The following is a 12,400-nucleotide window of genomic DNA, read 5'->3' as shown; positions in this document are numbered from 1 at the left end:
TCATATAGCTATTCCTTTTTTATCTAAAGTAACCAAATATCTATGTCAAATGCATCAAAATTAACACATGTATTTCGAATTTTAAAGATGAATAGGAAAAGGCTTGCTCAAAAATATCAATGGACGTTACTTAAGATTAAAAATGACACAGTATGTATATATAAATTCTAAACACACATTTTCAAGCCTTGACTAAGTGAGAAAAACTTGAACCATAAATAAAACCCCACAAAAAGGGGTACAGCAACTTTAGTACACAATTTCCTTGAACACGTTGTTTCGGTTTAACGTCGTCCTCAAATTGGAAATTTCAAAAATATTTCAGTGAATTTTCTTAAACTCTCGTGCACATTCCCAAAAATATTAAAATGAGAAACTTTACGTGTGTCCTTGGCCTTTGGCATATGTTCATTGATGCAATTCCAACACCCACCCCCACCCCACCCCTTCAAGATATTAGATGTTTTTTTCTCACAAGAATTTTAAAAGGCAAATATAGTACTAAGTATGTTGCAATTAAATTGGAATACCCATATAATTTCCTTAGTGTATACTATATGAGTGTAAAAATAAACGGATCTTCTCAGTATTTTTGTGATTTTCCCACGTATATGTTTCTATTTTTGAATTAAACTCTTCCCTGTTTTCCCTAATACAGGAACTGCTCACTAAATATCTTAAGAGATATCCACTTGGGGGCAGTGACTTTCCAGTTTTATATTGGCGTCGTTTCTGACCTTTTCCTAGCATGTAAAATATCAAAATCGTATAAAAGCCAGGAAAACTTAAGATATATCGAACTAAATTCTATGTTGAAATACTCTCTTCATATCCGTGTAAATTCTTACTTCTTTCTTTTATATTCATATCGTTCCTTACAACATAATTATACTTAATCATCACATGCATGAATCACTATCTGAGTCTCATGAGAGAGAGAGAGAGAGAGAGAGAGAGAGAGAGAGATTTGACATAAACACAATTTGTTGATAATTTTACCAATTACACTGGATTTATCGTCTCTGTTGCTAAAAAAATCATAAGTTATAGATGCAGACACATCTCCATGCTTGCAGATGGAGAAGGTAATATGTACATGTAAATAATGTGTTACATTTTGTTAATAAATAATTAATCTGAATACATGTACAGTTTGCCTACATGCCAGGACTATTTACATGAATTACCGTTCTCTGTCTTTCTTCAGAGACGTAAAAATTCATCGATCGGCTTTTGGTAGCTAGTCCACCTAAAATTTAAAAATAAAATTTTCTTCAGTAAACTTGCAAAACCTTGTTTCTTTGTCCATACCTTGACTAGAACTAAACAGCTTTTCATTGGTTGATGGTTAATAAATATGCAAATCATCTATATATGTTGGTCAAATTAAATTGGCCTTGTGACCAAAGGGTCATAACTCCTACTCTTTATAATAGTGAAATTACCTATGAAAGACAACTCCTCTTTTTATAGTCTTTTTCAAATGTAGGAATGATCCAATCTAGTTGCTGCGTCTAAAATAAATGAAATACCGGTTATGTGTTTTTTTATCAATAAAATGTAATAATATTTAATATAACCCAATAGATACATTTAACATTATACTACCTTTAAAGAATAAATTTCCGTCTTCAATGTCTTTGTTTATTTCTTGTTCTGTCAAGTCAAACACACTGCTGTCTGTCTTTTCTTTATCGTTCCAATACAAAACCTGAAATATTTAAATAATTGTAATGTCTGTCCTTATGAAATGATATTATGAATATTAAAATCAAAAATTTAATTATAAAATTCATTTTTTATTTTTTTTTTTAATATGACTATGAACACATACACAAACATTTATACACAAACACTGACGTAGACAAACAAACACATGAAACATTGAACAGTTTACTAAGTTTTAAATATCTTTTGGATTCAGTGTTAAACATAATTACTCTTTTATTATTACTCTTTTATTAAGTTTACATAAAATTTAGTAACATATGAAATTGATATATATCAAAACACATTAAGTAAGTAAAATGCTCACCATTGTACCATTCATGATTAATGAATTATATATCTGAGTAAATATGCTATAACTTTTAATGACGTTTTACATAAAGTAATAGTAATTATTTGTATTGGTTAGGGGAGTAGGATGCCATTTACACCATTTTTGTAAGAATCATGCAGTGCAATTTTGTGACTAAATTACTTTAAAAACTCCATTAGCATGGCTTAATATTTTCCCCTCCCACTGAACATCTTCGCCATCTTCGGACCAGGTATGTATAATCTCTCTACTGAGCAGGTCCATGGGAGAGAAGGAGGTTTCGCAGACAGGTGTTTCAGTATTTTCTTTTCGTAAATTCATTAACATTAGCAGATTGTTTCTTAGTGTTCCTTCGTCAAATAGTTTTCCCTTTTTGCTAAAATTTAATAAATGTTTATGTTCTTTACTAATTTGAAATACTTTCTTATGGATGTTAATTTGTTTTTTCAAGGATGACAATCGGTCTTTTTTGGTTTTAATTTTTTGGAGTTCACTATCAATTTTACTTTCAGTGTCCCACAGTCCTTCTTCTCTGATGTGGTCTATAACTTTGTCAAGTTCGTCTTCTTTTTTCTTCTTCTTTCTTTTTATGTCCTCTTGTTTTTCTTTTAAGTTCGTGAGGTGTTTCCTTAATAAAGTCTGTTTTCTGTGTTTCTCTAAGGTCATAAATGTTCTGTTTTTTTTCATGGTTTGTACAGTGATTTTTTTTTCTCTTCCTCACTTTTGTTATTGAACCATTCTGAAGTTTTGTTGTTAACATATAATAGTTTACTTTCCACAGTATTATTTGATGACATTGAGGATGATTGTACATGATAATCAACCTGTCCCATCAACTGTTCTACACAAATATTGCTTGTGGGACAGGATGAACACTTAAAATCTAAATTCTTTTGTACATTAAAATATTTACCATCTTTTAAAAAATCAGCAAATAGTTTTTCTACTTTGGTTTTCAACACAACACATAAACGTTTGATAAAAACACATGTTAAGTCATCATTAATAGGATATGTAAATAAAAATTCAGAAACAGTATCTTCTAATTCTGGTCCTTCAAATAGTCTAATTTTCTGTCTTAAAGCCAATATAGGTTCTTTTGCACATAAATCTAAAACATGTAAAAATCTTTTAAAAACTGACCCCATTGATAAAATATTGTTCACCTCCATTGTTTTTAACCAATATGGTCCTGTTAATAATTTACATAAAATACCAAGTGCTCTTAAAATTGTTAAAATACATTTGTTTTGTAATGATAAAACAATAATATTCTGGACAAAATTAAAAGAACTCTTTGATGATAAAATGTATTGAAGTAAAAGTTTGTATATAAAAAAAGTACCAGCAGCATTATAAAAACAAACATTAAAACGATTTCCTCTTATATTCATTAAAGGAATTCTATCAATGCCCTGGCTTTTAAAATATAAATGAGAAATGTTTGGATCGCCAGTGCCATCTTTAAAAAAAAATTTGGATACACACCTTAAAATAAACATGGTAAATGGCTCTTTAGTAGAGCTGGTGTGTCCATCAAAATTAATATTTAGCTCTTTTTCAATATGAAAAATTTCTTCCAAACGAACCTCAGAAAATTGAAGAAGGGGATGTACTGAACATTTAAAAGATTGAACATCCTGAGATATATCTTCACATAAAATATTGTTAACCTTCTGTTCTGTAGAACTCCTATCTGTCATAAAACATGAAACAGAATTAAAAATTTGATCTTTCTCCCTCTCATTATTGACAATATCATTAAAAATCTCATTGGTAGCACTCACATACGTCTCTCCCTTCCCATCACTCACTTCTCTCACACCTGCTGTCAACACTTTCTCCCCAGTACTAATTTGAACTGCATAAAAATGATGTCCTTTTTTTGTAGTTGCATCTCTATGCATTGTAATGTTACTACTGTTTAAAAGTTCTTCATTCAAATGACATCTACTTAAAACACCCATTTCACTCGTTAAAACAGACGCAGTGCTCTTACTTGGTAATTTGTTTACACTTATATTAAAAATATCTAAAACAGCTTCTAAAACAGGACCAATATGGTGAACACCAATATTTCTACTTCTAAAAAAATAATATAGATTTCTTAATTTATAATTATATGGACAACCTTTACCATTTTCTTTAAAATCTAAAACTTTCTTTACATGTACATAATCATCTTCATCTGCTACAATGTCATCTTTTTCAGCGATCAGATTGTCGATTTCACATTTGAGTTCTTCAATATAAGTACTTAGAGTGTTGCACTGAACTCCTTTGTCAACTTTATTATCTTTTTCTTGTTGTTCCTTCCTCTGATATACATTTACATTTTCTTGCAGTTTCCTCACCTTTTCTTTGGTTCGTTTCATTTTCTGGTTAATTTCTTTAATTCTATAGCCTCGGATTTTTTCTCTAAGTTTAATATTTTCCTTCTTGAGCTGGGATATGATAATGTCTTGTTCAGTTCTTGTTGTTATTTTTTCAGTGTCTGTTTCTGACGGTACACATGTGCTTGCTGGTTCTTTATTGGATTTTGATGGACATTTGAATTCTTTCCTCTTATATTGCTCATATATCGATTTCTTACTTATAGATTTATTGAGTCTTTCAAATTCTTTGATAATTTTTTTAATTTTCCAATGTAAGCTGCTTTTATTTATTTGACACGAATCGATGTGCAGAGTTTGGCAGATTTCTTTATGGACACCATTCATGGAACCATTATGTTTTTTATATATTTGAACAACCTTTTCATTGGTCAAACACATTGTGATAACGTGTGATGTTATAGAAAAAGAATTTTACCACATATACGATGTTTGAAGTTAATAAAAGCATAATTAATTTGTGATGTGACGTACACAAATACACATAGACAATGTACAAATACGTAGACACACAACATAAAACACATATATCTATATCTGTAAAATTACATGTAGTAGGAATTTTGTTAATCCATCAAAAATTGTTTAATATTTCTGTAATGAATAGTGTACTTTTATGAAACATATAGAAGTTTAGCTTCAAAACATATGCATATGAATGTTCAGTTGTACGTGTACATTTATGAAAATGCTTCATACTACATGTATCATACAAATATTACAAGATATTAAATAAATTGACTTACATTATATGGAAAATTCTATTCTTGCAATGGAAACTGTCCTTGACAAGCCTAAAAGAACATACAAATATTAAAAACAGACTATAACAAGGGGGAGGTAATAAAATGCAATTATTGATATAGAGAAACGTTTAAACTGTTATCGCAGAAAAGCGCAGCATTTTAAAAAAATTCTTTCGCACGGATACGTAGGTATATATTAGTAGAAGTTCATATGATATCCAACTAATTCCAATCTATGAGCAAATAACTATAAACTTTAAAAAATACATCACTGGTAACGAAAACAATAATTGTATTTTACTGTCACACATTGTGTTATCCAAATTTATTTCACTTTAAAAGTATACAAACAAAGTAAACATTAGTCTTTATCTATTCAACTCATTAAATCCAGTTGTCATTGTTCTAATTTATACTTACAGATAAAAATTTAGATATCGCCTATCGTGGTCGTCTCTGACCATCAAATATGGCCGTCAGGTCACAAGTAAGAGTTACCGTTCTTACAATAAAATGGCGTTAGCTGGACTAGCTACTTTTGGAGCATACTCCAAATAGTACTCAGCGGAGAACGTACTCCAACACTTTTATAACCTCGGTTTTTAAAGTCGTACTCAGTGGAGCACATACTCGGAGTACGGAGTATGAGTATGAGTACGAGTATGAAAAAAGTTTTATAACCTCGGGGCCAGGTTAGCTTATGTCAGGTACTCTAACCACATAGCCATTTCAGACACAACAAAGTAGGCTGTTTAATGTTTAAATATTATATATGACTTTGGCCACGAATTTACGGACTTGTATTATTTTTTCAAAACGTTCAATTGTTGGGATACAAAATGATATTTTTAATGCATAGTTGGTCATCTCTCCACGTTTTTGTTGATTGAAATCGAGTTGTTTTACATTAGACCTTATTTAGACTGTGAGAGAAATATGGAGCACAGACCCACTCTATAAAAAAAATGCCTTGAAGTTCTAAAAAATGACAGTATTTGCAGGTTTTGATACGTATACGCCTATATTTGAGTCAACATATTCCAAGTACTGAACACATTTACAGGTTAAAAATCAATAATATGTTAAATATATATTGTTTTAAATGATTTTTTAAAACAATATCATCAGATTTATTGATATTTTATTTTTTCAGTAGCTTGTCCGACCGTGTATGGGCATTTTACACGCCTTATCCACCCATCTTCTTTAAGATCAGCAGCGAAAATTAAAATTCATTACTGATAAGATAGCCTAATTGAAACATGCATGCTTCCATTGAATAATTTTGTTTAGTCAAGCAAGCTTTTTGGAAAGCTATTACTTGTCTTAGACTTTGACCTGTGCGTGCACGAGTTGGCATTGAATATCGAACATTTACGAAATAGATACATCGACACGCCGTACATGTATAGTTGACATTTACATAACAAAGCAATGCTATTAATCTCACTACACTTTCTTCAGTTAGAATAGATCTGATTAATCTAACTGTGTCTTAGGAAAGGTTCTCACCATGGACAGTTAGAACGCCTCCCATATTCCCGTAATGTAACAGAAAATTGCAGAATCGCCCGAAACGATTTTGGAGAAAATTAATGTAGTTGCATTGAAAATAACAGTCAAATTAATCATAATAAAAGATTTTGAGACTGACTTTAAATACCTTTCATCTAAAAATTTAATCCATATAATGTAAAAATTCAACACTTTTTCAACAACGTACACGTATTTTCTTTACTACAGAGACAATACATGGAACGCATTCTATCGTAAAACCGGGTCCGTAGGATATATTTTTATCATTTTCACGATAAAACATACATCTTCACTCTCGTAAGAAATATATTGTGAATTTTTTGCATGAAATCAAAATTTTTTTTTGCCATCACGAAGACAAAAGAAAGTACTAAGAAGATATGTATATTTGTTATTTTATAATTTCTGTCATAAAAAATCATAAAAATATATGAACAGAATATATAGCAATTATTTCCAATGAAAATTTACACGTATTTGTATTATCGTTTCTAAGTTTACATGTAAACTTCATGCTGTGATGCTCACTCAAACCTGCTGCTGTGATCAGATGTTTTCCTAAATGCCTAGGCTGCTTCCTGTTAGAAAAATCTTCAATAAGACTCATGGCAACATCAACATGAAGATCACCTAACGAATAATGTTTCCTTGGTTTCACCACACCAGGGGTCATCTTCCAAAGGAGAAATGTATTGACCAGGGCCACTTCCAGGATGAAATTCATAAAGTATTTCCAGTACTTTCTTGACTGTCGACCAATGGGACACTTGGAGCGATACTGCATGGCACGATCAACACCATAGTAGTTCTCCTGGTAGGCAGCAACAGCTGGTGGCCGCTGTATTAATATGACTTCACCCCCAGGTCCTCGACGATGTGTTGGACCATCTCCAAGTGGATCTGATGTGGTTGAAACAATATGAACCTGTAAAGTAAATGATGATTTACCAAATGGATGACATGCTTTTTTCAACAATATACACTCCCATCAACAATCTTAAATTAGTCACTTACTGGTTTGGCATCTTTCCATGCTGTTGCAACCAAATTGTCATGTTGCAGTTGCTCGGTATCGCCACGACCACTAAAAGTTGGGTTCTTCAGCTCATGAGGGAATCCTTTGCGATTGGTATTGATGGTACCACAAGCATAAATACCATTAACTTCAAGATTTTGAAGCAATGGGATTGATGTAAAGTACCTATAAATAGAAAATGTCACATAACAATATTGTCAGAAGTTGTATCAGTATGCATTTCATTATTCTGAGGTTTACTTTCTTTTCATATACCGGTATACATGTAACTGATGGACATAGCATCACTTTTGAAAGTGGGGAGTAGGGCAGACAAAGGAAAGACTTTCCTTTGTCTGCCCTACTCCCCACTTTCAAAAGTAAATGAAATTTTGGAAAATTACAACTTCTCAAAAAGGAGGGGGGTGCGTATTGTACCCACTGCTAATTTCCTTTCAATTTCCATATGCTCCCTGAAAAGTAGAAAAGTGGGGGGACCAACTTCATATACATTTTTTATATGTAAATTTAAGAGAAATGTTTGCTGCAAGGAACCCCCCCCCCCTCGAGCAAGTAAGTAAAGTAAGTATATACATAGAGATAAAAGCATTAAAGACTAGTTTGTTACCTGTCAAAGAAAAGGTGGTGACCTTTCCATTTAAGTGGTTTGGATAAATGTTTAACCACCCGTTCTCCAAGAGACTGTCCTTGCATCTCGTCATGCTTGCCCAAATAGATTTTATAATCGTTGGTATATCCGTTTGGTTCACATCTCATCCAGACCTACAAGACATTTCATTGTTGTTTATGACCATGACAATGTGCACCTAACCTTTCCCATTACATCATCAGCCAGTTAGTACATGTATTTGTCTACAATGATAATTAAAAAAAAACCCAGAGCAGAGCAAATTAACCCAGAGATATTTCATAAAAAGCATTTTCTTAGCAGGACTGATTTAGGACAGATGGAGGCAGTAGTCCTTGGGCTACATTAACCCCCCCCCCCCCCAACCCCTTCCCTATGGACAAACTTTATATTCTAGAGAATAAGAAAGTAAATTAAATAAAGTCTCCCTAGGCTATTAGGTAGAACAATTTTTGTATTTTTAATGTGATGGCCGGGGGTTAAAATATTTTGTCTATATGTCCTATTGCCTGTTTACTTTTCCAGTCATAAATATAACCAAGGTCATTTATGATAAGCAAGGTACACTGTACATGTATTTCAAATGGAATTTAGTCCTTTTTGTTTGATATTGAACTGCATGTTCTTGTCTTTTATTTTGTATATGCTTTTCTTTAATGCTTTGTTTTCTTGCATTTAGATAAATTATTTCAACTATAATAAAATAGATCTTTGGAAATAGCAAAAAAAAGAAATCATTGAGAAAAAATACCTTCATCCCTCTTTTGATAGGTTTGCATGGTGTATACTGCTTTGCGAAGTAATGACCTTTGTAGCGTATCATCCCCTCATCTATGCTCTGACACTGTCCAGGCATCATATACCTCTGGAAATTTCTCCGAGTCATCTCTATCAATGGGCGTATCTTGTGAAGCCTGTAAGACATTTAATGCCAAATATGTTTTGTTGAACAAAATCATATTTTTGTAAAACAAATTTTGAATTATAGATAGCAACTCTCATGGATTTTAAAATTTCGCTTCTATTTCTCAGACAGTTTTGAACTATAGGAAATTATAACAAAAAATTGCTGATCGCAATTTTATATTCTCGCGATTTGATACAAAACACCTGAATCGCGGAATTAAGTACTCGCGTAATATAAGGAATTTACAGTAACTGGCGTTACTCAATTTGTATTTACACAAAACTGCATTTACGAAACTTTATTTTTCAAAAACTAATGTTTCAACACTAAAATGATGACATTTTTACATTTTTGACACTGGTGATAATGCACTTTTATGATAACTGCATTCTACAATATGTTACTTTTATTTACCAGTCATACTCAGGAGATCCCACAGGGCCTTGAGTTGTATTGTCATTCAAGTGTAGATACTCTGTCAATCTCCGGAAACGGCTCCTACTCATAGTGTCTTTGAATCCTTGGTTTCCTATAACATAGATATATACAGATTTAGATCATAATAAATGATCTCAAACAAAAGAGTATTATAATAACTATAACCATGCAATAATGAATAGCATAGAAAATAAAATGATTCAATTAGAATAACCGACTTAGTTGATACATTTTAGATATAACCTACATGTAGCTGGTTTTTCTTTTTATTTGGAGGAGGGTGTTTCTTACATAATATAAATAGGCCTAATAAAATTAATTATAACACCAAAACATGTATTCATACTGTTAATATTGATAAAATCCATATTCTTTTCTTATAATAGTATCTTGTGTTATTGTGTTACAAAAAAAAATCACATGAGAAGTAATTTGTTCAACACGCACCTGCTACTCTGCAGTTTAGAACATATGCATACTATGCATGCGTGTTTACTGACACTAGTAATTAGCCTACTCGCATTCATCATGAATTTTGCTACATTAGTTCTAATGATTTTTACTGTACCTAAGAACTTGTTTTGTGACCAGTACATATCTACACTTGGAAGCTGGTTGGTGCCCATAAGGATGTGCAGGCCAAAATACGCCTTGATTTCCTGAGGAGAAGTGTCAATCCAATCCGCGTCACGGTGACCTCTTTTCTCGAATTCCTGAGCAGCGTACGTACCTGTTGGTTTCATTGGACACTCTCTCAAAGAAAACCTCTGATACCATCAAAAAGAAGTAGCTCAAAATGTTGTCATTCGGCGTCAAATCGTGACTTGGACCGGTTTCCTCTGAGAACGGTGCGACCGACACGGGATGCAATTCGCTGGACCAAAAACCGGGACCCTCTGAATCGCTGATCTGACTAGAGAAAGTCTCTAAGGACGACTGGGAGTTCGGATCATCATCCTCATCCGTATCAGATGAAAAAGAATCTAAAGAATCATCAATGTTAATGTCTGAACCCGCAGAACTGCTGTACAAATCGTCGTCGGATGAATCACTGTCACTTTCGCCGTCACGGGAAGCCATGTTAATTTTCCGCGCTGTTTACATTGTTGCTATACAACCAACATGTGACGTGAATTTTTATTTTTAGAAACTGGAACCTTGTTGAACCTGTCGGGAATCTGTATTATTTTTTTTTTCAATTATTTGTAGCCTAGTCTTTCTTTTTTATAACGCCTTGTCCAAGCTAATAGAACGTCAAAATGGCTTGCTTCTTTCTATATCCAATTCCTTTAATTTTCTTTTGAACACGCTTTTTAGATCATCTATTTTCCACGATCAGAACAACCGATTTTCATTCGCGGATATCTTTTTTATTTTTAATCATACAATATCATGTCCGATACGAAAATTGCAGTAAAAATCTTAATCGTTTTATATATGGTAATTTCAACTAGAAAATTTGGTCAGAAAATTAAGATTGGTTAATTATAAATCAGCCCAAATTCTTATATTTCATGACGTTTGACTGCTTTTCTGCATGTACGTGCATATTTCAATCATATTTTTTGATATTTAGATGACCTTACACAAAAAAAATTTCTGTTAGAAAAAAATTCCCTTTTTTCTCTTGTTTTCAAATATATCAATTTTTTCATTGTACTCCATGTCTTTACATCATATCAGCAGTTTTCTCTCAGCGCGCATAAAAATGCGTCAAAAGGCGCACTTGGCCGTTAAGGGGTTAATGCAAATATGATATTGTGGAAACATAAACTAAAGATCCCGTTAGCGTGAATGTATTGCGCTTGCGCTCGATTGTAAAAAATTCAGATGATATCCGGGATTTTTTGAGGAATTTTCACTGATTATTAATTTGCGAAGCTTAATTGAGAAAAATAAAAACAAATTGGTAATCTTCAAGTACCAGTGATGTTTAAAATATATAAAAACAAAAGGCAGTACTCTTCTGATTTATCGGTATTAAAGCCCAAAAATTCGAGTCTATTATTTTAATATAGTTGTATAGATATATAGATATAGACATCGTTGTTCCCCGGTTAAAAATTTCAAAACACTTCAAAGTTACATGAATTTATAAGATATACTAGACCTTGATTTGACACTTTATAACTATTGATAGATAGTTCGCTCATCTGCGTCTTCTATAATTTACTCCATTAACTCTCTCTCTCTCTCTCTCTCTGATTAAGTCACGAGAGGTAATGTCTCAACTCCACCTTCTACGATATGATTGGACAAAGGTCAGTCAAAACAGGAGTTAACGCCTATTAAACGCTTCTATGTTCTTCGCTGTAAAATTCTGACTCAACATTGGCAATCGGTTTTTAGAACGCAGTTCGCAATTGAATAGTGAACTGCGTTCTAACTAGAACGCAGTTCGAAATTCAAAATTTAGAATTCATATTCGCAGTTCGCAATTGAATAGTGAACTGCGTTCTATCTAGAACGCAGTTCGCAATTCAAAATTTAGAATTCATATTCGCAGTTCGCAATTTAATAGTGAACTGCGTTCTATCTAGAACGGAGTTCGCAATTCAAAATTTAGAATTCATATTTGGGGCTTGATTGCCTTATATGCAATTGAATAGTGAACTGCGTTCTATGTAGAACGCAGTTCGCAATTAAAATTTATGTGTGCATTTTTCTAGCCATTT

At 32.5% G+C, this 12,400-nt stretch overlaps 1 protein-coding gene and 1 pseudogene across 1 annotated transcript; both read right to left on the bottom strand.

Moving 5' to 3' along the window:
* Window positions 1–1,244: 1,244 nt before the first annotated feature.
* LOC128190016 (uncharacterized) lies at window positions 1,245–3,574 on the bottom strand (annotated as a pseudogene).
* Window positions 3,575–6,583: 3,009 nt separating this feature from the next.
* Window positions 6,584–11,494, bottom strand: LOC128186782 (piggyBac transposable element-derived protein 2-like). Its single transcript, XM_052856673.1, has 6 exons — window positions 10,294–11,494; window positions 9,702–9,816; window positions 9,132–9,294; window positions 8,360–8,514; window positions 7,731–7,917; window positions 6,584–7,641 (listed from the first exon to the last, which is right to left on the bottom strand). The coding sequence occupies exons 1-6, from the start codon at window positions 10,466–10,468 to the stop codon at window positions 7,135–7,137; spliced, it is 1,302 nt and encodes a 433-aa protein (XP_052712633.1). The 5' UTR covers window positions 10,469–11,494; the 3' UTR covers window positions 6,584–7,134.
* Between the last annotated feature and the right edge of the window lie 906 nt (window positions 11,495–12,400).

Source organism: Crassostrea angulata, chromosome 6, assembly GCF_025612915.1.
Source record: "Crassostrea angulata isolate pt1a10 chromosome 6, ASM2561291v2, whole genome shotgun sequence".
NCBI classification, from domain to species: Eukaryota; Metazoa; Mollusca; class Bivalvia; order Ostreida; family Ostreidae; genus Magallana; species Magallana angulata.
This window is presented reverse-complemented; position numbering and strand designations above follow the sequence as displayed.

Excerpts from the sequence above, each read along its gene's own strand:
- LOC128186782 (XM_052856673.1), bottom strand. The coding sequence starts at position 10,468 with ATGAAACCAACAGGTACGTACGCTGCTCAGGAATTCGAGAAAAGAGGT. Across the intron at positions 9,817-10,293 it reads GTCACAAAACAAGTTCTTAG|GAAACCAAGGATTCAAAGAC; the intron begins GTACAGTAAAAA and ends TCTATGTTATAG. Across the intron at positions 7,918-8,359 it reads CACCACCTTTTCTTTGACAG|GTACTTTACATCAATCCCAT; the intron begins GTAACAAACTAG and ends TTCTATTTATAG.